Source organism: Chelonia mydas, chromosome 12 (assembly GCF_015237465.2).
Source record: "Chelonia mydas isolate rCheMyd1 chromosome 12, rCheMyd1.pri.v2, whole genome shotgun sequence".
Classification (NCBI taxonomy): Eukaryota; Metazoa; Chordata; order Testudines; family Cheloniidae; genus Chelonia; species Chelonia mydas.
Window position 1 is genome coordinate 5758388 of NC_051252.2, and position 24854 is coordinate 5783241.

The 24854-nt window shown below is 42.3% G+C and overlaps 1 protein-coding gene across 26 annotated transcripts in view; it reads left to right on the plus strand.

Moving 5' to 3' along the window:
- The first annotated feature begins 932 nt into the window (after window positions 1-932).
- CNOT1 (CCR4-NOT transcription complex subunit 1) overlaps window positions 933-24854 on the plus strand; it is a 92443-nt gene continuing 68521 nt past the window's right edge. For 9 of the 26 annotated variants that reach the window (XM_037877835.2, XM_037877833.2, XM_043526477.1 and 6 more), the window contains exons 1-7: window positions 1260-1440; window positions 12319-12589; window positions 20288-20395; window positions 21202-21300; window positions 22584-22652; window positions 22761-22815; window positions 23219-23422. In XM_037877835.2, coding sequence (XP_037733763.1) covers window positions 12488-12589; window positions 20288-20395; window positions 21202-21300; window positions 22584-22652; window positions 22761-22815; window positions 23219-23422 — 637 coding nt within the window. In that variant the 5' untranslated portion in view covers window positions 1260-1440; window positions 12319-12487. Of the gene's footprint in view, window positions 1530-12318; window positions 12590-20287; window positions 20396-21201; window positions 21301-22583; window positions 22653-22760; window positions 22816-23218; window positions 23423-24854 lie in introns of all 26 variants that reach the window. The other 17 variants (XM_037877829.2, XM_037877828.2, XM_037877834.2 and 14 more) reach the window with 8 other exon arrangements.

Sequence of the window (24854 nt, forward strand, 5' to 3'; positions counted from 1 at the left end):
ATACTTTGTGTGAGCCGTGAATAAACAGCAACAAATTTGTCCTCTATTTTGCTTGGTATGTAATTGGTGCATTAATTTTTCCATAACCACAACCTCCTGTATTTTTGAACCATTCCTCTCGTGTTGGACTATTTTTCGTTTTCCTGGCTGGCATTTCCGTAACTCTAACGGAGAAATGTGACACGGCTGTGCACAGGCGCCGGTCTCTCCCCGGGACATGGGGCTGCCCTGTGCCCTCGTTCTGGAGCCAGAGATGGCTAGGGAGTAGCCATGTTTCCGCCAGGAGCCAGCTTCCAGCCCAAGCCATGCGTGGGGCAGGCCAGGCGGAAGGAGGTGCCGTTCTGTTCTGGTCTCACACTGGTTTGATGGTGGCACATTCCCATTGACTTCAGGAGTGACTCCTGATCTGCGGTGGTGCAGAGCAGGCACCTGCCCTGGCTCACCAGGTCCCCCATGCCTTTGCCATGTGCAGAGCACGTGGGCTGGGCCGTCATGTGACACGGCTGGGGGGGGGGAGCTGGAGCCAGGTGGACTGTACCATCGCATAATACCTCACGGGGAGGCGGTGAAGAGGAAAGATGTAACTGAGCCATACCACTACGGAACAGGGTGGTGGGGGAGAGCGCGCATGTGTGGGGGCGGAAAAGGGAGGGGGGGTGGACTGGCCTGTACCATTGTGTCGGTGCTCATGGGGGGGAGAATTCTACCCGCGTTGGAGTGCAAGAGGTAGGTGGACTGTACCATTGGGCGCACTGCTTACACCATGAAGCAGCGCCTCAAGGAGGGGCGCGGACTGCACCATTGGGTAGCACCTGACGGGGGTATCGCGCAGGAAGTGTTGTCCCTCCAGTTGGGGCTGGGCAGCCCCTCCCATCCCAGCCACGCCTCTTCCCCAATGATTCCGCTCTCGCCCTTCGCGGCCTCCTTCACTTCCCCTTCCTCCTTGCCGAGCCGCGCTCCCCTGCCATTGGCCGGACCCTGTGCGCTCAGCGGCCTTCACCGAACGCCGATTGGCCGCATCTCCTACGCGCAGGCGCCCTGACCTTTGATTTGCAGATGGGAGGGAGGAAGGCCTCCATCCCATTAACCAATCAGTGGCAGGCCCTTGCTTTGGGGCAGAAACTCAGCGCTCCCATTTCTTCCCCCAATGAACCCCAGTCGCTGATTGGGCGGATCCCACGAGCGCAGGCGCCCGTGCTGCCTGCCTGGATTGTGATTGGCTGGAATCCGCGTACGCGATGAGGAGGGCCGCGGCCCCGCCCTGCGCCTGGCGTGCCGCGAGGGGACTGGGGAGGGGAAAGGCCGCGACGTGAGCGCGCGACCCCGTCCGCCATTTTGTATTGAAACCAGCGGAGGCGAAAAGCTGAGAGAGGATAAAAGCGCCAGAGGCTGAGCGAGGCGCCTGCTGCGGCCCCACGACCCCCAGCCCTGCCGTCTGAGGTGAGAGCCGCGACGGGGCCCTGGGCTGGACGCCTGGGAGCAGGCCGCGGGTACGGAGGCCTGGGGCCGGGCGCAGCCCTGGGCTTAGGGTATGTGGGGCCCGGGCCCAGGCGAGTAGGAACCGACCGGAAGGATGGGAGCGTGGGGTAGCCCGAGGCTTGTGGGGGGCTCGGAGCGGTGCTGGGGCGGTTGTGAGGCGCTCGGGGCCTAGGCTGGGACGTGACCCGCAGTCTGGGGGAGGCGGGAGCCCGGGCCCGTAGAGGGGGCACCCCGCACGTCGGGGGCGGGGCAGGACAGCCCGGCACCCGCCCGGAGCGGCGGGCGGGCTTGCGGCGGTGGGGCCCGTGAGCCCGGCCGGAAGCTCCCGGTAGGGGGAGCCCGAGTGGAGGCTCCGAGGCCCAGCCGTTTCCGGGCTCGACCGTGTGTAGGGCTTGGCGGTCCGTGCTGGACCAGTCGCCCTGGCTGCTGGGGCTCTCGGCGGGGAGTGGCTGGACTCCAGCTCCCCAGTCTTCCAGGACGGGCGGGGGGGGGGAGGGCAGAAACTTACCTTTCTCCTGCGGCTACGGTTCTTTGAGACACCAGCGTTAAGGAGCTTGCTAGGAGGGAGTTTAGGAAAACCTGCCTCTTCCCTGGTGGGTGAGGGAGGATGGACTTAGGCTACCACATCCCCTTGGGCTCCTTTTGGATCCCCATGAGTTACTGGGTTTGAAATGGGTTGGATCAGGACTTTGAATACCTGGCCCTCACGGATCGTTTCCAACCTCTAGGCTGTTGGTTAACGTAAAGAGACCGTGGTAGGCCTTACCTGACATGGGTTCTTGAAAAGCCGAGTAAGAGGAGGTCTTGAAAAGCCCAACATTTACAAGACAGGGTTATTCTGTTACTTTGGCTGATGAAAAATAAATATATAAAAATACTTACGTATTCATACAGTAAGTACTGTGAGGACATGGTCTTTAATTACAAATTATTTCAGCATACCAGAAGTGGCTGTGCTATTCAGTTGAAAGGAAAAAATATTTCTAAATTCTATCATCAACTTGAGTGATGAGCAGCTGCTTAGTCCTAACATTTGCTTAGTTCAAAACTAGAAAACTTAATGTAATTGTAGTAACTTAGTGTAAACTGTTCTTTAAAAATAGCTCCCTTGAAATGGGCATTCTTTGCTTGTGTAATAGCCTTCCCTTCCAAGGTTTTGAAACTGAAAGGTGACTGCCAGCTAACTTTAACAAATGGCAAGAGATTTTGTTCAGTGTATACAACTGCAAAAGGAGTGAGACGTGATGTACAAGGGCCTTAAATATAATGAACGGATAAAAGTTGACACTGTGATAGCCAAATATAGACTTAGTGCCTGGAACATAAAACTTAAAGTTTAGAAGTCTCCAGTTTTGTCATGTGATCGGATAATGCAGATGCTTTCTGAGCTCAACTTCAAGGACTCTATGATGGAAAGCATGAAAAGAAAACAGCAGCTGTCAGATTGTTAAGCTGGTAGTGAAATACAGGTATTTCTAAAGGGACTTGTATGACAATTCATTCTTGATACATATAAGTAACTTCAGGAGGCTTCCTGTTTCCAAGGTAACTATACTTTGGATTGAATAAAATGAAGGCAAAATTAGCCCGGATGAGGTAATTGCCTTGTAAACAGGAAGCAGTCTTGGATGGCTGTGCAGAAATGTACTTTCCATCCCACTCCTGCATCTTGATTCGGTATTGTCCTTCACTTCGTATCCCTATAAACATGGCTGTCTAAATTTCTGACCCTCATCCTATTGCCCCACAACCCCAGTCTTGAGTCTCCCCTGTGCTTCTCCCTAGAGAGATTTATTCCTGTCCGTTCTTCTGATCAGTGTTTACTTTAAAATTGTATTTAATGGCTGGAGTTGGATAGAAATGAGATACTGAGTTGGCCATGTTTAGCTATGTGGATGGACTGTACTGAAGGAAGTAGAGCAGAGAGTTTTATAACTACTGTTACTGAGGAGGAAAAATTAATCAAAACATTGTACTCTAGTGAATGCCCATCAGTAAACCAAAGTGCAGGGAGAAGTGTCGTTCATTGAGTACAGTATTCCTGTGCTCTAGCGAGATTCAGTTTGTGTTTTTAGTTAATAAGTAACACTGAGAAGTATGTAGTATTAATCACTGAAATTTTCCTTTAAGGTGCTGGCATGTAACATTTATCAACAGTTTTAAACGTGTTTTTGGTAGAAAAAAATCAGTTCTAATCCGTCTTCACTGGTCACTGAAGATAGGTCCTATCTATTGTAAACTTAACTACACTGACTAGGGAGAACTTCAAACTGCATTGTTAAACTGGAGTGCAAATAGGATATAAATGTGTATCCTGGTTGCTCTACAACAGTGGTCACCAACTGTTAGATTGCGATCAGCTGGTCGATCCTGGAGCCTCTGACAGTCGAATGTGATCTCTGGCTGCAAAAAGTCCAGCAGGGCTAAGACAGGCTCCCTGCCTATCCTGGCCATGCACTGCTCCGGGAAGTGGTCAGCATGCCCCTGCAGCCCCTGTGAGGGGGAAGGGGGAGTGGTCTCCATGCTGCTCCTGCCTGCAAGCATGGCCCCCGCAGCTTCCATTGGCTGGGAGCGGGGAACTGCATTCAATGGGAGCTGTGGGGGCAGTGCCACATTCTCCTGCCGCAGGGGCATGGTGGCCGCTTCCGGGAGCGGCATGGGGCCAGGGTAGGCAGGGAACCCATCTTAACCCCGCTGCACTGCTGACTGAGGTAAGTGCTGCCTGGCGGGAGCCTGCATCCCAGCCACCAGCCCTGAGCTGTCCTCCTGGAGCCTGCACCCTGTACCCCCTCCTGCACCCCAACACTGCCCCAGCCCAGAGCCCCCTCCTGCACCCGAACACTCTCCTAGAGTTTTGCACCCCAATCTCCTGCCCCAGGGTCAGCCCTGAGCACCTTCTCAAGCTCCAAACTCCTCTGCCCCAGCCCAGAGCCCTCACCCCAACCCCCTACCTCAGTCTAGTGAAGGTGGGGGAGAGCGAGTGATAGAGGGAGGGAGGATGGCATGAGTGGGACAGGGCCTCGGGGAAGGGGCAGGGCCTTGGGGAAGGAGCAGGGTAGATCCTGGGTTGCACTTAAATTCAAAAAGTGATCTTGTGCATAAACAGGATAGAGATCACTGCTCTACAGTATGTACACTACCTAAGTGTTTTTCACATTCTTCATTTGAGACACTAGCAGAAGGTACTTGCTGTGTTCCCCAGGATACTTACCAACATTCAACACACTCAATGCAAAAGAGGCTGGAAACTGATATTTTTAACTAGTTATAATGCTCTGTAGCACAAAATTGCAAGACCATGTATTTAGGCAAGTTTGTGGCTGAAATGTAAGAGTGGGGCTACATGTTGACTACTGAAATCATATTGACTAAATGGAATTTATAATCTTAAAATAAGGGAAGGATGCCAAAGCTTGTTCAATAGCTAATTAAAGAAACATTTAATTGAGTTACTACTATGCCAGTTGAGTTAACAAACTGCTTTCTACAAATTATTTTTCTCTAAAGTAAACCTAAACTCTTGTTGGAGAGTAGCTGTTTGGGGTTGTGGTGAGAGTTACTAGACCAAATATTAAGCTTGTTCTACTATATTGGAAAGAATGAGTAAAATTTCCCAGTAATGTAATTAAATTGTCATCCATGTGGCTTATGCAGTGAGTTTTTTCTCTTGCCATAAATGTTTAAGCAGTAACTGTCTTGTAGTCTAAATTAGCTTTGAAGCATACCTCCAGTTTCTTCCTTAACTGAGTTTTCTGAGGCACTAGCAGAGTACTTCATAAACTCTAGTTATGTGGCTTTGATGGGAGGACAAGATGAACATATTCCACCAGAAACTAGTTCAGTAATTTTGCTCCTCACTGTTTCCTTATGCAGAATCTTATAGAACTTGCATTCCTGTAATGGCCTCACATTTTTTAGAGTAACAGCCGTGTTAGTCTGTATTCGCAAAAAGAAAAGGAGGACTTGTGGCACCTTAGAGACTAACCAATTTATGCTAACATCCACATTGGAGGTGTGGTGATGTTTGACTACTGCCTTTGAAACCCAATGGAAATGCTTGTCTCGCACCTTGAAAAATTCCTAACAAATTTAAATGAAATCTTACCTTTCCTGAGCCATTTTAAGACTACTTTTGTAGAGTGTCTCTTGTTTTGAATAATGACAGGTTTCAGAGTAGCAGCTGTGTTAGTCTGTATCCGCAAAAAGAAAAGGAGTGCTTGTGGCACTTTAGACTAACAGATTTATTTGAGCATAGCTCACTTCATCAAATGCATGCATCTGATGACGTTAGCTGTAGCTCACTAAAGCTTAAGCTCAAATAAATGTTAGTCTCTAAGGTGCCACAAGTACTCCTTTTCTTGTTTTGAAGTATTTCAAAGCACTTCAAAGGCATTTTCACTTCACCCTCCTCAGTGGTAAAATACACAACTGAACTGCCACATGCCTTTAGATTGGAATACTGTATGCAACTGAAGTGTCATACAGTAACTGACAGTGCATTTCCATTTACTGAATTTATAGATTAGCAAAAACATTTCAGTACTGAATACTAACTTTTCCGTGGAGATTGAAGTTTGTCCTCACTGCTAAACTATTGGATTCTTGCCTAGAATTTTATTCCTGTGTTATAGCCCACCTGAATTCCACAATATTAGAGCCACTTCAGGAGTGGCTCTGATTAGCAACTGAAACTTTACCTGCTATAGGAGTTCCTAAAGAGAATGACAAGTATATCATACGGAAGTATAATGATTCCGTGCAAGATTTATAAGTTGACTGAAGTGGGTATGCTATACCACTTGAAATAAAATTTTATACTTTGTGTGAGAGTATAGATAAGTGCTAATACAGGTGACGGTAATAATTTAAGGGGTGACTGAAGGGCCAAATCTGTTATGAAGGTAGTGCCCCTTGTAACGCAGGAACCTATATCTTAAATAATCTAAATAGAGCCCTGTGCGGATACAAAACTTGTATCTGCATCCGATCTGCAGACATGGTCCACATATTTGCAGGGCTCTAACTTCAAATATGCTGATAAAATTGGCTTGTAACAAAATATGTCCTGGGCTGAGTCTGTTATCTTGAAGTAGACACAAGCAAGGTGTAGTGCACCTAGGATTTTTTTAGTTATTTTAGGTGAAGGAGTGCAGTCTGATTGTCCTATTGGGTCACTCACTGAGTTTTGCAATGAAACATTCAAGGAGAATGGCTTTCCTTGCCTGTTACATTCTAGACAGTCTTGTTTTAAACATTACAGCTGAATAAAAACCATTTTGTCCCTGTTGATGGCTAGCTAAACCAATGCAGTATTCTAGAAGTCCATTCTTCATAATGTTCTGAAACTTTCATATTTAAGACTTTTATGAAGACTGCTAATGAGGAAATTCCAAAACATCATTTGCATCAACGGTGACTTCTAATGTCTTGTCATTCAGTTGCCATAATGCTTTCAGCTTCATAGTTTAAAAATTAAGTCATACACCGTCTAACATGAAATTTATGATCCACAAATCAGACTTTTTTCTGCCCTGTGAATGACTCTTCACTTCGGTATATGATCACTTCAGCTGGTTAGTCTAATTTGTAGAATAGGCCAAGTAGGTCATATCTGGGCTACAGAAAGATGAAAACTATTGTTACTTTTTTGGAGTGGTGGTGAGGAAAGGCAGCTTTCCACATGCATTACTTAAGACCAGGGACTCTTACTGAATTTTTCCTTCTTTAGAAGATAAGGCACTCTTGATTAGTTAAAATGTCTTTTGGAGAACTTTTCTATAGTTGACTGGGATCAAGTTTAATATCCGTTGCCTGAACTCTGATGCAAGTCTTTCAAGTGTGAAAAATGACTAGATACATACAGTAACTGGTTGACATAGTGAAAACATTCTTTCTTGCTGAGTAAAGTGATGGATTTCTCAGGGTACATCTTCCCTGCCAAGTTAACACAGGTGATTATCATTGAGGTTAGCCTAGCCTGTCCAGGTGTGAGCAGCCGTACGTGAGTTACTGTGTCCTGGTGCTGCGCTGCTCATCAGCATGTCGGGACTTCTATGGGCATGCCATAACTGCTCTTATTGCTGTAGTAAGCTGAGTCACTCTGATTCTTTACTAGTGAATTGTGGAAGAACTTGTCTGTCCTGCTGGGCACATGGGGGGCTGGGAGGGATGGTAGGAAGGCATTGGAGGGCTGTCAGCATTTGTGTGGCTTATCCTCTGATCCTCATTGCAAAGTGGTTGGGTACCAGCCCAAGTGAAAACCTTTTGGGTTTTTGATGTGTACCCTTGGACAGCCCAACTAGCACAGGTTGAAACCACCACTAATCGTGGATCAGGTTTTGTGTGGATCGGAGGAGAGTGTAGTGACTGTCTCATGTCATCCACATAGTTCTTGTTGGGGCATTTGATGATCTGGATGAGCTATACTACATGTTGTGATCAGCATGTGTAGAAACCATGAATCTTGAAAGGTGTGGTGTGGGTGGAGTATCACATGCTTATCACACTGGATGAGGTATACCACATGTTGTATCAAATGCCCCATAACTATATGGGTGAAATCAGACCACCATTATGCTCTCGAAGGAACTTGCACAGAAATATGATAAGACAAAAACACCATATCACCTGTGGGCAAATAATGTGATATCACAATGTGATAACTCCATATCTGATTTTTTCAGTATTCCTCCTCAAGGGAAACCTGCACAACACCTTCAGAAGGCAAGCCTGGGAACTTCAATTCATAACTCTGCTAGACACCAAAAACTATGGACTTAACAAGGACACTAATCTTATGCATAGTTCATTACAACAACTTGTAACACATATGCACTATCTGCTACCCTTAATTGCCCGCTTCAAAACCTTTATGCATAACAATCTGACCCCCAATTGCTTTCCAGTGCACTTTACCTCTTCTGCTTATCAATCTGTCCCAACTTGTATTTAGTTCAGACGCTGCTTTCTTCCCCCAAAGAAGAGTTCTGTGTAGCTCTGTTGATGGAAGATACAAGCTTTAGAAGTTGGTCCAGTGAAAGTTATTACCTCACCTACCTTGTCTCTCAAGAATGTACTTGTCTAAAAATATCTACTTATTTTCCCCTGGAACTCTCTACTACTCAAACTCACTCAAGTTTGATCATTCAGTGAATGGTGCAAGACATATCTGCTTGTGCAAGCTCTTTCCCAAGTACTGCATTAATTTTCCTTATCTTATCAACAGTCATTGTCCTTTAAAAAGGTATAATGATAAAGGGTTTATAAGGTATTTTCTCAGTTGACATAGTTGCCTTAAAGTTCTCTGTAATGGGAATAAGCACAAAAGCTTGTAACAAAAATATAATCCACCCCTCCTTATACATGCTTTATATCTTGATGTGTTTAGAGCATTGAGATGAGGCTCCTTCCTAGAACTGTATGGGCCGTTACTACTGTATTTCATCTTTGAGCCACAGTATCACTTCAGTCATTCTCAAATCCTGCTGACTTTAAAATGAGATCCAAATTTGGGATCCTAATTTCGATTACTATATTGTACTGTGAGATGCTGCTGCTCAAGACTTGCAAGGAGGAATGCTTGTCATGGCGAGTAAGATGTCAGGAGAAGGGAGTAAGTTCCCAACTTCCTCATAAATTAAGCCCTTGTTTTGCTATTTCTGTTGTTGCTGCTAGCTTTTCTAAGCAGGGCAGAGTGAAACTTTAGTTGATGTTGGTCCTGCTTTGAGCAGGGAGTTGGACTAGATGACAACCCTAATCTTCTATGATTCTAAGCTAACAAAGCTGTGGTCAGTTTCTGCATAGTAGGTGATGAAAGCAAGAACCATGTCAACCTCATAGCAGCAGCAGAACTAGTTGCTGGAGCCATGTGGTAAGAGGGCCCAAAAATACAAACTGAGTTTTGGGTGGTACAGTGGTGACTACGCTACTCTCTCATCAGTCAGATGCCCTTGGGCTGAGGAAGAGTTCCTTCTCACTTTCCAGCAGCCACATGGGTGAGCTTTCAGATTTTGATTTGGTACTAGCTACCCAAAAATAGAACCCATGAGCAAAATCTAGGTAGAGTGCTGTTCCTAGACCTTACCATAGCAATCACTGTGGAATCCAAGTATTCTCGTAAAGGGAGGGTGATCAATTCTTATCAGCATCTTGCTGATGAGCTCAACTTCTTAACAAGGCACTGTGCTGGACCTTGCTGGTGGCCATTCCCTATCTGCTATACGTATAGTAGGTTAGTATGAAAAACTTCTCAAGCTGTACAGTTGTTGGGCCAGTAAGCTGCCTCTGTGTGTGCAGTGAGAACTTTTGAAGAATATACACTTGACGTGTTCAGGAAAATTAGTCATTGAAAGATTTATTTATTGTATTTATTTTAAATGGGAATCTAGTAATCTTTTTTTAAACTACTTTTTAAGTACATATCTGCTCAGAGTACTCCTGAAGGTCTTTGTGGTCTTAAGTCACCTTTTGTTTCTTTTCTCTGCTGAGTGAAAGACCCGCAAATAGGGTGAATGGATTATACTCCTGTCCAATGCCCACAGTAAAACTGAAGGGACTTCTCTAATCTTTTAGTTAGACATGTTAGATGTCTGAAACTTTTCCCTTTGCAGTACAGTTAACTGGCACTTTTATAAGCTGAAAGTCTCTCTTAGGATTCTGGAAGTTGAAGTCTTTTAATTCTAGGGAGTTTCTTTCCTCCCAGCTTCTGAGCTTGTAATTTTTTCATAAATGGTGGCAATTGGGTCATACACACAGGTTTCAGTAATATTTATTTTTGTAGCATAAGGCAGCTGTAAAAATGTGGGCTTTTCTAATATAGCAGAAGAGTGGCTTTAAAAATCCAACAGTGGTCTGTAGATTGATAAAGAATGTATATAAATCTTTTTCCTCTCGCTTGCTAGTCCAATTATGCTTTTACCAGAATACCAAAAACTGATCTGTTGAATACAAAAACTAACACTTTTGTGAAATGTAATGAGCCCCTTTAATTTTGGGCATCATTGAGAAGAAGCATGTCAACTTCTTAGGTATGGAAGACTAACTTACATTTTGATGGACAGTTGTTAGCTAGCTAATTGTGCCCCAGGAGCAAATGTGTTGCTTATATGACTAAAACTATCACCTGGTCAAGTCCTTTGGAGTGACAGCAATCTGTGATACCAGAAAAGTACAAAATGCCTAACCATGTGTACTCCTCCCACTCCAAGCATAAAGCCAATGTCAAATAAACATCATAACTTGCAATCCTAATTGAAGGGGAGGAGATGGACCCTGCAACTAGGAAATTCCTTTATATAAATGTGGGGAAATTCTTGGTTAAATTTGAGATGGCAGAGGTTGAATAGCACAGCTTTTTCAGATTTGTTGATATTGTTACTGTTATAATTTTTGTTGAATCCAACTTTAAATTCTTGTGTGGCAGAAAAACCCTTCTGGATAAGGCCATACCTTTTAAAGAAGTAGCAAATCAATTTAGAAAGCCACAAGTATGAGAGTCAGGGTGAATGTTAATAATCTATGTCTGCCCTCTTAGTGCTGAAACGCAGCCCATGGTAACATGTCCCAGCATATATGATCACATTTGGTCAGAGTATATTCCTCAGTACCTTGTGGCAATATAATGTTTTCTCTGAATAAGGTGAAGTCTTCAGATTCCTGGCAAGTTGCCACCTTGACTTCTGTTTTTGTGTACTTCAGATAAATGGCATTTCAATACAGTGACTCTCAAGAGTTAGAATGATGCTGATTGATTACAATGTCTTTTATCAATATAGCTTTCAGTTTCCTATCAGTCTTAAAGATCCAGAAGACTCTTCAGTGTACGTTCTTGTTTTGGCATGCAATTTTATCCCACTGGCAGAGTCCTTAACTTGATAAGCCAGATTTCACATTAAATAAGATTTCATACTGTCATAGTAACTTGTTAAGCTGTCAAGCTTTGCTTTTGTGGTTGGGAAAGCTGGTTTATATATAATTTTAGGGTCCGTTTATTGCAGATCCTTGTATTTACTCTTGCTTGGTGTGATCTATATGGCAAAGTAGGACTGCACACTGCAAAAACTTTCAAATAGTGAATTGTCCCTAAAACCTGTGTCTGAAGCTTGGAATGATTGACTGTCGGTTCTTGCTCTCTCTGATATCTCATGCGTTATGTATCTCATTCCCCTTGTCTCTAGTACAGCTGACGGATTAGAGTTGTTGAAATATCTGCAGTGATCCCTTTGTGTGTTTTGAGCTCTTTTTTCCTCTAGCTCTTCAAAGGTTGCTGGAGACCTGCATAAACAAGGCTGGGTTGGGGGAAAATCTGTAACAGAACTTCCTTCTGTGGACACTACACTTTATTGGCACATGCACATAGGCTACCATGAGAAATGATCTAAACAATGTTCCATATATTATGGTAGGTCTTTACATCAAAGGGAAGCTATCAAATCATAAAATTCCTTGTTATCAGTACGTCAGACTGTAAAACCTGGTAACTGACTCCTTTTCACCATTTATTTTGCATTTCACTCCTCTTGGACAAAACCTAAATTGTCGTCTGGTTCTTATGCTGTCATAATGCTGAACTTCCACTGGTGGAAAATATATTTTCCCAACTCTGGTTTTTAATGGAAATACCTAAAAACAAAAATGTAGGAAAACTTTTCTGTTAAGCTTTGTAAAAGTTCTTTTCAAAACTCTACCCTTGAAGTGATTCAGAAATGCTATGTGAAACTTACAAGGCTAGTTAAATATTATACTAGTTTCAATGAAAGACTTAAGTGAATTTCAGAAATCTCTGGAAGATTTGTAAACTAACACAAATTCAACCTAATGCAATGCTATTTTGTCTTCCAGGTGCCATGTTTCAGAACAGAATAAGAACACTTGGAAAGAAGAGCTGAAGAAATAGCACAGAACAGATATAGGCTAATTGAACAAAAATTAACCTGTCTCTGAGGTGACTAAAGGGGAATAATGGTGATTTTGCGCCGGGCTCGGCCGCCTGCTTCCGCCCCAACCAGCAATGAATCTTGACTCGCTCTCGCTGGCCTTGTCTCAAATCAGCTACCTGGTGGACAATTTAACCAAGAAAAACTACCGAGCCAGCCAGCAGGAAATACAGCATGTAAGTAAACTAACAGAAGAGAGTGCTGCAAAGGAAACTTTGAATGGAAGAATGGAAGCATCAAATGTGGTCTTTCCCTTTGAGTTGTACCTCACAGCATTTGTAGTATATTTCTACACATTTACTAACTCCTCTTTTCTCCAAGGTCCAGAATTGTAGCCTGACTAACCTAATTGCCTTCTATGACAAGATAACTGGCTCTGTGGATGAGGGGAAAGCAATGGATGTGTTTATTCCTTGACTTTAGCAAAGCTTTTGATACGGTCTACCACAATATGCTTGCCAGCAAGTTAAAGTAGTATGGGCTGGATGAATGGACTATAAGGTGGATAGAAAGCTGGCTAGATCGTCGGGCTCAATGGGTAGTGATCAATGGCTCCCTGTCTAGTTGGCAGCTGGTATCAAGTGGAGTGGGCCAAGAGTCAGTCCTGGGGCTGGTTTTGTTCAATATCTTCATTAACTATCTGGAGGATGGCGTGGATTGCACCCTCAGCAAGTTTGCAGATGACACTAAATTGGGGGGAGTGGTAGATACACTGGAAGGTAGGGATAGGATACAGAGGGACCTGGACAAATTAGAGGATTGGCCAAAAGAAATCTCGGGTTCAACAAGGACAAGTGTAGAGTCCTGCACTTAGGACGGGAGAATCCCACGCACTGCTACAGACTAGGGACCAAGCAGCTAGTCTGTCGCCCCCCCCCCCAAAAGCTCAGCAGAGTCTGTTACTAACTTCATTGTTTTAGCTACTGATTAAGTGTTCTGTCAGCCTCCCGAGAGAATCTACTGTGCAAATATTTCTACCTAAATTCCTTCATATCAGGACCCTTAAGTTTGTACCATTGTTAACTTACAAGGCTATTTGCTTGACACTTCTTGTTCAAAATGTTCTCACTGAAACCTTGGATGCAATAAAAGATGGTAACTGTAATTCTAGAGTCACTGTTCAATTTCCTGGCAAAATCTGAACACTCCTTTAAAAGGATACCATTTTAAAAACTTCTAATGTTCCTTGAATCTTACAATGCTAAATTAATTGGCTAACTGTTGGATGCTTGTATAACATGTAAAATAAGTCAAGTTTGCTTTCTGGGTTGCAGATAAAACATGGAAGCTTAAAATGTCCACTGTTAACACTTTTTTTTAGGTTTGAAATGTTTTGACATATTTGTTAAGATTCAGGCTACATCTTGAGTTCATAGCCTTTTACTGTAAAGGGAACCCTTGGGGCTGAAAAGCCTTGTCCACAGTGGATTGCTGAGGAGGAAACACATGTTAGTGAACCAGTTTCTAGAACTGGTTCGCCTAAAGCAACTGGTCTTGCAGACTTGAATGAAACCAGTTTAGTTAGTTCAGTTCCCAGCAGGCAGATGACCATATCAGTCTGCACTAGTCATCCAGTTGAGCAATGTCAACCGAAAATCAAAGGGTTGAATGAGTGTGGAGACAGAACTAACCTGTCACTTATAGAGGGGACATTCTAAGTCAGGATTGAGACATAGTAGCAAACATAGTGGGCACTGTTGCCTCCTGTGAAGTCCTGCTTTTGTGGAAAACTTCACTTTTCTAGGTCTGTCGTCATGGTACCTTTTTTGAGCAGTAAACTAAAATGTTTTCACACTTTTAGTGGAAATATTTAAGCAAGCTTTTTTTAGAGAAGTACTTCATTTTCGTTTGTCTGATTATATCTAGGCCATTGGCTGAAATGGAATGGCTTTAGTAAATTTGAGCAAATGAAAGCTGTGTAACTTGATTGGAACTGGTTTTCAGAAACTCCTAGGGTACAAATCTCACGTCTTCCTTGCTACTGCTCTTGCTTAGAGAGCTGTTTCTCAGTTTGTCTAACGGCTAGATGTTTTGCATAAGGGTTTAAATGTAGAAAGATCACTCCCTTTAAAAAAAAACCAAAAAAACCCCAGAAACAAAACCAAACCACCTGAGGGTACTACCTGTATCTTGCCTCTAACTTATTTAGCCTAGGAAATGGTTACTGCCTTAAAGATGTCAAATTCATTTAAACATAAATAGAATCATGACACTAAACTGGGAGGAGTGGTAGATACACTGGAGGGTAGGGATAGGATACAGAGGGACCTAGACAAATTAGAGGATTGGGCCAAAAGAAATCTGATGAGGTTCAACAAGGACAAGTGCGGAGTCCTGCACTTAGGATGGAAGAATCCCATGCATCCCTACAGACTAGGGACCGAATGGCTAGGCAGCAGTTCTGCAGGAAAAGACCTAGGGGTTACAGTGGGCGAGAAGCTGGATATGAGTCAACAGTGTGCCCTTGTTGCCAAGAAGGCTAATGGCATTTTGGACTGTATAAGTAGGGGCATTGCCAGCAGATCGAAGGACGTGATCGTTCCCCTCTCTTCGACATTGGTGAGGCCTCATCTGGAGTACTATGTCCAGTTTTGGGCCCCACACTGTAAGAAGGATGTGGAAAATTTAAACGTAAATCTTGGACTGTTAAACACTTTTAAATCTAATCTTCTAATCCACCACTTATGCATCCAAATTTCTGTGAGACAACTTTATTTAATCTCTCTCTACTTCTGATTTTTATGGAGTAGCACCATATTGTTCAGATTTACACCAATACAGGGGAATAGTTCTGTTGACATGAAGGATGATATCAACTTAACTATTTTGAAATTGACTAACTTCAGTTTCTGATACCCCCTCTATATTTTATGTCCTACTTTTTTTTAATGCATCCTAAATTTCTGCTCCCTGATCAGGGTTTTCTTCAAGAGTGACTACTACGTAGGGGGTTCAGTGACACTTAATTTAGAATACTATCATGAACAAGATAAACTGAGTATTTTGCAGCTTTGGGCTACAATAATCTTGAAACTAGTGGATAAAACATTTTCAGTCAAATGGCTTTCATGTTGTCCCACTAAAGACTAAATCCTTGAACATCAACTGAAGCAGACCCTGCGGTCTCGTATAATTTCTAGTCTAGCTGGATTCAATAAAATTAGACGCATTTTAATCACTCTTCAGGAACTCTTTAGGTCAATTTCTTGACTTGCCAACAAATTTATTTTATGGGACTAAACCCATTAGCAGACTGTTTACTCTGTTCTTTATGCTTAATGTCTTACAAATCTCTCATGAAAAGCATTTGTGTGTGGGGGGGCGGGTCTTCCACTGCTTTGTCTGTTTAGGAGATGATGTGGATAATGTGCCTCTGTATTGACCTACAGTTCACTTTGTTTTGAATGCTTCTAATGTTTGACTGGAAAGTCCTTAAGATTTCGATTGTGGTGGGGTAGTGAACCATTTTACAGGAGCTGTCTGGATTATATAGATTCCAGTTTATTGGTGGCTATGAACCTCCTAGAAAATCTCGTTGTGGAATCCTAACTCCTGCATCCGATGAAGTGAGCTGTAGCTCACAAATGCTTATGCTCAAATTGGTTAATCTCTAAGGTGCCACAAGTACTCCTTTTCTTTTTGCGAATACAGACTTAACACAGCTGCTAGTCTGAAACGTAACTCCTGTGTGATCCAATATTATATGTCCAATACTAAATTGATTTGTGTATCTTTACAGATGTGAGTGTTCAACACTGTTTCCTTCAGTACAGTAGAGGGAAGCTACATCCACATGGTTTAGCAGCTTTTTAATTTTGTAATATGCTGCTTGGCAAACTTGGTATTGACTACCTAAGTCTTGTCTTATCTCACTTAGCAGCTACATCTAAATGTGTAGAGGATACTGTTGTAGCTGTTGTCTTGTATTCAAAGGTGGTTACCTAAATTGTTCTGTAATACTGATTAAAACTTGCTTTAATTTAACCTGTTTTTCTATCTCTTGCAGCTGTTGTGAATGCATTTTGTTGCATTATGCCACACAATGTAACTTCAGCAGTTCTTAAGCAATGGGTAGCCTTTCTGCTTTTGAGCTTTAACATCTCTTTATGCCATTTGATAACAAAAGAAACTTCCTTAAGACTTCGTCTTGAAAACTGGGAACTTATGTTGAGGCCTCCTGGACATCTCTCTAAAAGCTGAAATCTAGAGCACAGGCTCTGTCTGAGGTTGCAGTCGGGTATAAGGTGTTCCTAGCTGCCAGGCCAATAATATTAAAGGGAAGGGGGTCCTAGCTAGAAAGGAGACCTTGATATGGGAAATTGAGATCCACTGAGCTAGAGGAGCAAGGCATTGTCATATTGATCTAGAAAAGGAAGATTTACTCTTGACATGCACTCAGTTTCCTCATAAGACACACAACATTTATCACATATATTTATCAGCAAACACTATCATATTCCTGAAGAAGAGAGTATGACAATATTCAGATGGGGTCAGTTGTCAAAACACTTCTGCACTGCACAGTAAACTACAGTGGTGACTTTGAAAAAACAAAAGCTTGCTAAGTTGATAGATAAAAATAAGTTTTAGACTAGGGGGCCTGTCTGTCCTGTACTCAACTATTCATCAAGTGGTTTTTAAGGTTCCACCATAGATACCACGTTCTGTTTAATTGATATGAAAATGTGGTGCTACCAATCATATTTCTAATGCAGATAACTTTAATTTTTCAAGCTGCATGCCACAAAACAAGCATTTGTTTTTTGAAAGCCCTTGAATTATTGAATGTCTCTGTGATCGTTGTGGCTGGGATAGCTGGCTCCTAGAACATACCTGTAGTGTTAAATATTTGGATTTTGCCAAAAAAGTGATTGTAATAACTAAATCTTAATGTTTCATATAACTTCCTTCAAATTCACCCAACTTAAATGTTGCTGTTACTTAAATAATGCCTACCTCTTTTCCTGAAAATCCATCTGTAATCTGATTTATACATCTACTTAGAAATTTTTATTGCTGAATTATTTGCATAAGATGCTAAGAAACAAACTCTACTCTAACCTATGTTGCTGAGTAGGCAGTAGTGAACTTGCCACTGGCTGTCAGCCAGGCAGATACATGATGTAGTACAGTGGCTTTTTGTTTTTATAAATTCACTGTATGAACAAGTGGACTGACCGGGATGGGAACATCCTCTACTGTAAATTTTCCTGTAGCAGGAATCATTGACCCAAACTGGCAATTATTCTACATTTCCTTGAGGAAAAATTTAAGTGGATGTAGTCCTGTTTGAAAGGTACTAGAAAGCATTTAAGTCAGAGTTGTGCCTGTGGAGACAAGAACAGTGGGGGGATAAGTTTTCCTTCACCCTGCTCAGAAATGTACCTCATAGTAGGAAATAAAACATCTAAATGAGGTAACAGCTTAATTCTCATGTTATGTTATGTTCATGGATGCTAATTAGTGCAGTGGTACAATTGTAATGGTGGCTTTAACATGGATACTCATTCACTTTTCCTACCTTTAGTGACTCCGTTGAGTCCATAGATTTATTTGGTATAGCACACTGAAGAGCCAGGGGTTTGTAACTGCCTTCAAAAGTCTGGGACATAGGCGTGGTAACTATGTCTGAATACCAATACTTAAGTGATTTGGATTGCCCAAAGTTCTAGATGCATTCTGAAGCCTGGATTGGCAGATTCACACTCAACAATTCATCTGAGACTTTTGGTGTACTGTAAATACATCTGGACTTTTCATTCTCCTGTGTGAGCATGACCTGCTGGGAGGCCCTCGGTGTTGTGGAGTGGGGTAATTACTCTTGAATAGATGGCAGTACTACCCTGTCCTATTCCATAAACAAAGAAACCTATTAAAAGAGAAGCATGTGGAAATAAGTAAAATGGGAGGGTAAGGAAATACACCATGGAAACTGAGTAGGCTAGACTACTGAAATGTATTCATACACTATTTCTGTTTCACAATTTAGTGCTTGGAGGAGGTGGTGGTGGATTCTGCTCAGACTATTACTGACTGGGCTTGTAATGGGGCAGGTGACTTAAAAAAAATTACATAGTTCTCTAAACTTGGGGAAGGAAATGGTTAGAAGTAGCAATAGTTAACAAATTATGTGTAAAAAGCTCACGGTAGTTAAAACGGCAAGGGCCTGGACTTGAGCTGTTTAATAGCCAAGAACTTAGAAACATAAGACAAGAGGAAGGCGGGCTTTAAAGACAGTATACTACAAGCTCACTAAGTCGCTGTGATGGCGAGGAGGCCTGTTGCAAAGTAGCTAATTCATAAATTATTGATGCTGTGCCTTTTGACAAATTAGTTTTAATTCTTCAGTTTAGGTATAAATGGACTAATGTTGGAGGGGAAAGTGTTTGGTGCAGAGCCTCCACCACAGCTGTCTGATGTAAAATATATGTTGAAAAGCTTGCTGATCAGTGAGAGTCTAACTCAGATTACAGAAAACTCTAGTATTTAGGGGTTTATTAAGGTAGTAGGGAGAACAATGGGGGGCACTGATAACTGACACTTGTTCCAGTCTGTGTGTAGTTCAACACCATGGGTATGGGTGGATAGTGATAGTGAATCCAGAGGGGCTTGTGATCAGAAGGATGTGGTGGAGCATGCTGGCTTTATGGAGCTCAGTATATGGCTACTAGTGCAAGGTCAGAGTTGACACTACAGAACTATCCTTCTGTATGACTGCTGAGGGGAAGAGGCTGGAAGTTTGAACAGGTGTCAAGACAGCTGCAGTTTTATGGGATGTGGGGGTAAAGTGGGATGTAAGTGAGAGCTGAATCCCCAAGATTCTTCTTAACCCTGTGCTTTTAGATATCTTTATTCTGTTATATAGATAATTTACCAGTTGTTTTAAATAGCTTCGTTTAAACTAGGATGTGCAAAAGGCCATGCTGAATGAGCATTTCCACACTTGCAAGAACTACACAAGAAAAATAGTGGACTAGACTGAAGGACATGTCAAAGATCTGATGCTTGTTTACTTTCCAAATGGCCTGTAATCTTGGCATCCTATCTTAATGAGTCAAAAATTCATTTTAGCAATTAGAGACTCTCACTATATTTCCTTGCCCACTTGTATACTCCCTTTACCCCTGATTGCTGCCTCCTTCCAAATAAAAGAATTGAGGTACTAGTGTATTAACTCTAGGAGGTCCCCAACCTGTGACATCGGTAGAACCAGGTCAAATCTGGCTCTAGCATGCTACTAGATAAAACAACATTCCAATTTAGGTGGGTCACTGACTCAAAAGTTCAGTTAAGTAACTTGTAAAACACTAATCTTTTTGGTTTCATGTGTTGGTATCTGACAAAATAAATGCCAAACACTTTTCAGTTCTGCAGACTGTCTAGATAACTAGGGATTCTCCCATGTGTTGGAGCTGAAACACTGCTCACACCACTTTGGCTCACAGAGCCGTCACTTGGCACAGTGCAGGTTAGTGGCATGAGGCTCATTAGGATGTTAAGGGAATTCTCTTATGTACTGGTTCCTTCCTCAAAAACAAACAAGTTGAGTGATTAAGCTGGTGTGCCTTAATGTGGGCAGAAGCATGATCAAAGACTACAACTTCGAGTTAGGAGATTGAGGTTCTATTCCTGTCCTCATTTTACTGCTTTGATTCTGTCTTTCCATCCCCAAATGGGGTTAACCCTTACTTCACAGGGGGTATTGGTATCTTGGATCCTCAGTGCCTCCTATTTGAACTGGAGTATTCCATTGTACAAAGTAGTGAAATTACTACAGTTACCAAAGTACTGGTGCCCCATCAGTGTGTCTGACAACTTTCCATCAGAATTGTTGGATGTCTTGTTTTCTAGATGGTTTGTTCTTTGTCTTTCAGATTGTGAATCGGCACGGTCCCGAGGCAGACAGGCATTTACTACGCTGTCTATTCTCGCACGTGGATTTCAGTGGCGATGGTAAAAGCAGTGGCAAAGATTTCCATCAGGTAAATTCTAATTACACTTTTAATTGGCTTATTGCAAAGCTCTCAGGCCATTTTAAGCACAAAAGCAGGGTACAGGTTAGAGTCTTCAGTTAATTGGTGGGAAATAACCTGCATAGCTTCTGAATTACAACCCCTTTTGTTGGCTCTAAACTAGTGAGAAGGTAGAAATACTGAGAGCTTGTCTCTGGCTTTTAAAGAACTGACTCAGAAAACCTGCTACTGAAGTATGCTGGCCCCACTTTTGCTTGCCCCATGCACTACCTTCTTAAAACATCCCTTACCTTTTTAAAGCTTAGCAGCTCATTGTATTGCTAGTTTGGACTATCTTACATACTTCCAAGATATTTAGACTTTTGGGGCACACCTGTTTCCTGGCTTAACCTCCATTCTTTCCTAAAATCTCTTGAGAAACATTGCTTAACTTAGCATACTGTGCTCCTGTTTGGCATACAGACAGTGTCTATGCCAACATCTGTAGGAGCCTGAGACAAGTGAAATAAAGTACCAGACTTGCACATCGAGCTTACCGTGCAAGGTGACTGCGAAACATGTTTGGTTAGCTTGTCTAGTCTGGCAAATATTAAAACCTAAATTTTAATGACAAGGAAAGTCAAATTCTGATGGACACTAGTCTGTGTCCTTCCATGTTTCTTTGTACAAAATACTGAATTCAAAATCTCAGGTGCTCTGTAATCTGACTGGGTTATTGCTACTATGGCTGTGGAGTGGAAAGTAGAAGTGATAACTAAATACAGATTCAATATGTCAAAGCAATAGCGGCTTTACAGTTACCTTGTTCTTTTCAGACTCAGTTTCTGATCCAGGAGTGTGCGTCGCTGATTACAAAGCCAAACTTTATCTCGACGCTGTCCTACGCCATTGACAATCCATTGCACTATCAGAAGGTTTGTATTCCCTGTTTTAAAAGGGTCCGTCATGGAAAAACAATGCAGTCAATGAGTTGCATTTAAAATATTTTTTTAAACAGGAAAACTTGTCAAACAAGGCAGTAAGCATTCATGCAGTGTGTAACTGCACTAGCAAACTAAAAATCCAACATGAGGAGTGTGACAGAGGTTTTGCTAGAGTTGGAGGGGAAATGGATTAACCCATAGGAAGGAAACCTTTACCCTTCAAGAACTGCTATTTTCTAGATTTAGATGGATTAAAGGGGTGCTAGTGCAGGAGGACTGAGGACAGTCTTCAGCATTGAGAACAGGATCCTTATCTAGAGTAAGACTTGACATGCTTCCATTGTTGCCTGAAATACTCACTGGCCTTGCTTTTTTTTTATAGTAGTTTATACCCTCTGTATTTGTTTTTACTGGGATTTAATTTCTTAAAACTTAAGCTCTTGTCTTTTCTAGTACCATGAATTTTAAAAACTGAATAGTCTTACTCTCCTTATTATCGCTCCCTGTACTTCACTCAAGTTTCCCCAGTAAATATAAATTAGTCAATTTCAGGTTCTTATGCATTCCATAAGCAGTATTTGGATTGCAAACACTTGATGGGAATACTTAAAACCAAGCAAGAGTCAGAGCTCAGTTTGTTTCATGAAAAAATATTTGAGTTTAAGCCTTTCTTTATAAACCCGAATGTTGGGTCTAAATTGTATTCCCTTACATTAGCTAATGCTAGCTGTCCGTGTGGACGTCTGGGATTGCACAGTCTGCTATATCTAACTTTATTCTCCTGCTACTCATCTCACTTTACCATTTTCACAGAAGCACTGTAGTAGTGTCCAAGCCACTTTAGAACGGGTCTTTCTCTTGATTTGAAGTAAGCTGGTTTAATAGTGTTAAACTTTTGTGATTTTGAACATTTTGTTATAGATCTCAAACAATGAAAATACAAAATAGGTCCTGAGTGCTACTATATTTTTATGTTGACATGGGAGAGGTCCTGAAAACAATGACTTAGTAACTGAACTAGTGTAACTCGTGGGAAGTATGTGTGAATCTAAACTTTCTACCAAGCATGGATCACCTTGATATTAACTCTGAAAATGGTAGCTTTTGCTTGTTTTTTTGACTGCCCTATTCAGGCTTTGTGAGCTAGTCTACTGCAAAATGGCTTCCTTTCCTGCAAATACATTTCCCTCTCCTGCACATAAAACCTCCAGGCTGTCTCTCACATTACAAGCTAGACCATCCATAAAAATAATTCATGCTTTATTCTGTTTCAGAGTCTAAAGCCTTCACCCCATTTATTTGCCCAGCTGAGTAAAGTTATCAAATTAAGCAAAGTTCAAGAGGTAGGTAAACATTTGTTTCCCAAACTAGCTGGTTAAGTTTTTACAATACAAAGCTTGATTGAAATTAAATGCGTGATGGGCTTTTACTTTCCTCTAATTTGTTCACAGGTGATTTTTGGTCTTGCTTTACTGAACTCCTTCAGCTCAGATCTACGAGGTTTTGGTAAGTGTGGCGTTTGCAGAATACTACAGCAAAGACTCACCAAATTTAAGAACAATCCTGACAATGGTTTAGGGTCTGGGTTACCTGAGTTTGCTGCTTCAGTTGAAATCAATAGGCACTGGAACAGGAGTTGTTCCTCCCTCCTTTCCCCGGTTCTGATTCACTATAACCATGTCTGTTCCAGACCTACTGCGAAGTCTGTCTTGCCTACTAAAGGTGGGACTGAGGGGTATGGAGCATGAAAAGGATATTGTCTATCAATGGTAGACAACTACGAGGTGGTGTGGAGTGTTAAATTTGCCCAGAGCAATGCATGACCAACAGAACCAAATTAAGTCTTTGACTATGCTACATTTTTAAAGTAACTTTCAGGCTTTAACTGTAGCCTCTCTTTTTCTTAAAGCTGCCCAGTTTATTAAACAGAAACTTCCAGATCTTCTGCGTTCTTACATTGACGCAGACGTCAGTGGAAATCAAGAAGGTGGCTTCCAAGATATTGCAATAGAGGTCCTGCACCTCCTCCTGTCCCATCTCCTTTTTGGGCAGAAGGGAGCCTTTGGGGTTGGACAGGAACAGATTGACGCTTTCCTCAAAACATTACGTAGAGGTAAGTAGAACATCCCCATTCAGGAAGCCTGTTTGAATGCCTGTCATAATGCACCAGCAGCCTGTCATTCCAGTGGCAGAAGTGTGATGGTGTAGGATACTTAGTGCATAAGGTTTCGACCAAGTTATTTTTCATGAGGCTAAATTCACTGAGAACAAGTACTCTGTTGCAGTGTACTGCTTAATCATGCTGGTTTGAAATAGTTGGAATCTTCTTTCCATTGGTATGTGGTAACATAGTATTACAGTATACTAAAAAAAATCTGCAGAATTTGAGGGGAATGCAGCCTTTCTTTAGGGATATCCAAATGAACGGGCTTTAGATAGTTCAGAACTTCTGTCCTGTGGCAAAAGTTCATTTGTTGTATATTTTCCTTCTGATCTTTCTAAAACGGAATTTTTCAGAATGCTAAATGAAGAGAAACTGGATTGATGGGATATAGTTAAGGCTTCATAATATTTACATTAAATCGGTGTCTGCTGCTGCAAGTCCTAGAATACATAAGTTCCAGGAACGCGTTTAGGGGAACTTTCAGGGAACATAACTTTGCATATGAACTTTATTGATGCCATGCGTGTTGCGGAGACCACCTCTGTCTGTGTGATGCTATGGCAGTTTAAATATATGAAATAACATTTTCCCTGGTTTTCAGTGGGTGAAGTGGCTTCTGGCAAAATATCTTTAATAAAGGGGCCCTCTGTTCCTGATTTAAACTCTTTTAATCTTCTCTTCTTCCTGCCCTTCGTCACTCCTCCTTAGTTCTAAAAAGAAGTAGATATACAGTGTGTATAAACAGATAGAGCAAGACAGCTGCTTTTTTTGCTCTAGAGAATTTGTGCTAACCACCATTAGTTTCCCTTGATCAAGCCAATAACTTGCCACACAAGCAGTCGCACTAACTAACTTGTTTTGAGGGAAGGCTAGCCCAGTGGAAACAACCTAGGGGCTAATCTGTCCTATTGTGGGTGGGTTGCTGGCATAATAGCCCAAAACATAAGTCCTTCTCTTGTCCCATGGTGCATCTGTATTTTGAAACCTCTGTCTCCTGGAATGGAGAGGAGCACCCCACGCCAGTAACCTATTCCCAATACTTTCTGGTGGAAGGGGACAGCTGCTCTGTCCTACTGTATTCTTCTCCAACCTGTGCTTTTTGGGTGGTTGTCCCCCCACAGGAATAATTCTAGCACCTGTTTCTGCTGCAGTTAGTAGCTTTCCCAAGCAGCTGCAGTGAAACTGTAGAAGTCTTGTCAATTTCATGCTGGTCCTGCAGCTTGAGGAAGCTGTAAACAGCAATAGAGGACCTAGAGCTATGTTGGCAGGCTAGATGCAGTGATTTTTCTCAGCTTACATTTGGTAGATTTTCTTTACGACTGTAGTGGCTAGAAACTTAAAAGCTTCAATTCCTCAGGAATTGGAAGCTTTCCTGAGGGAG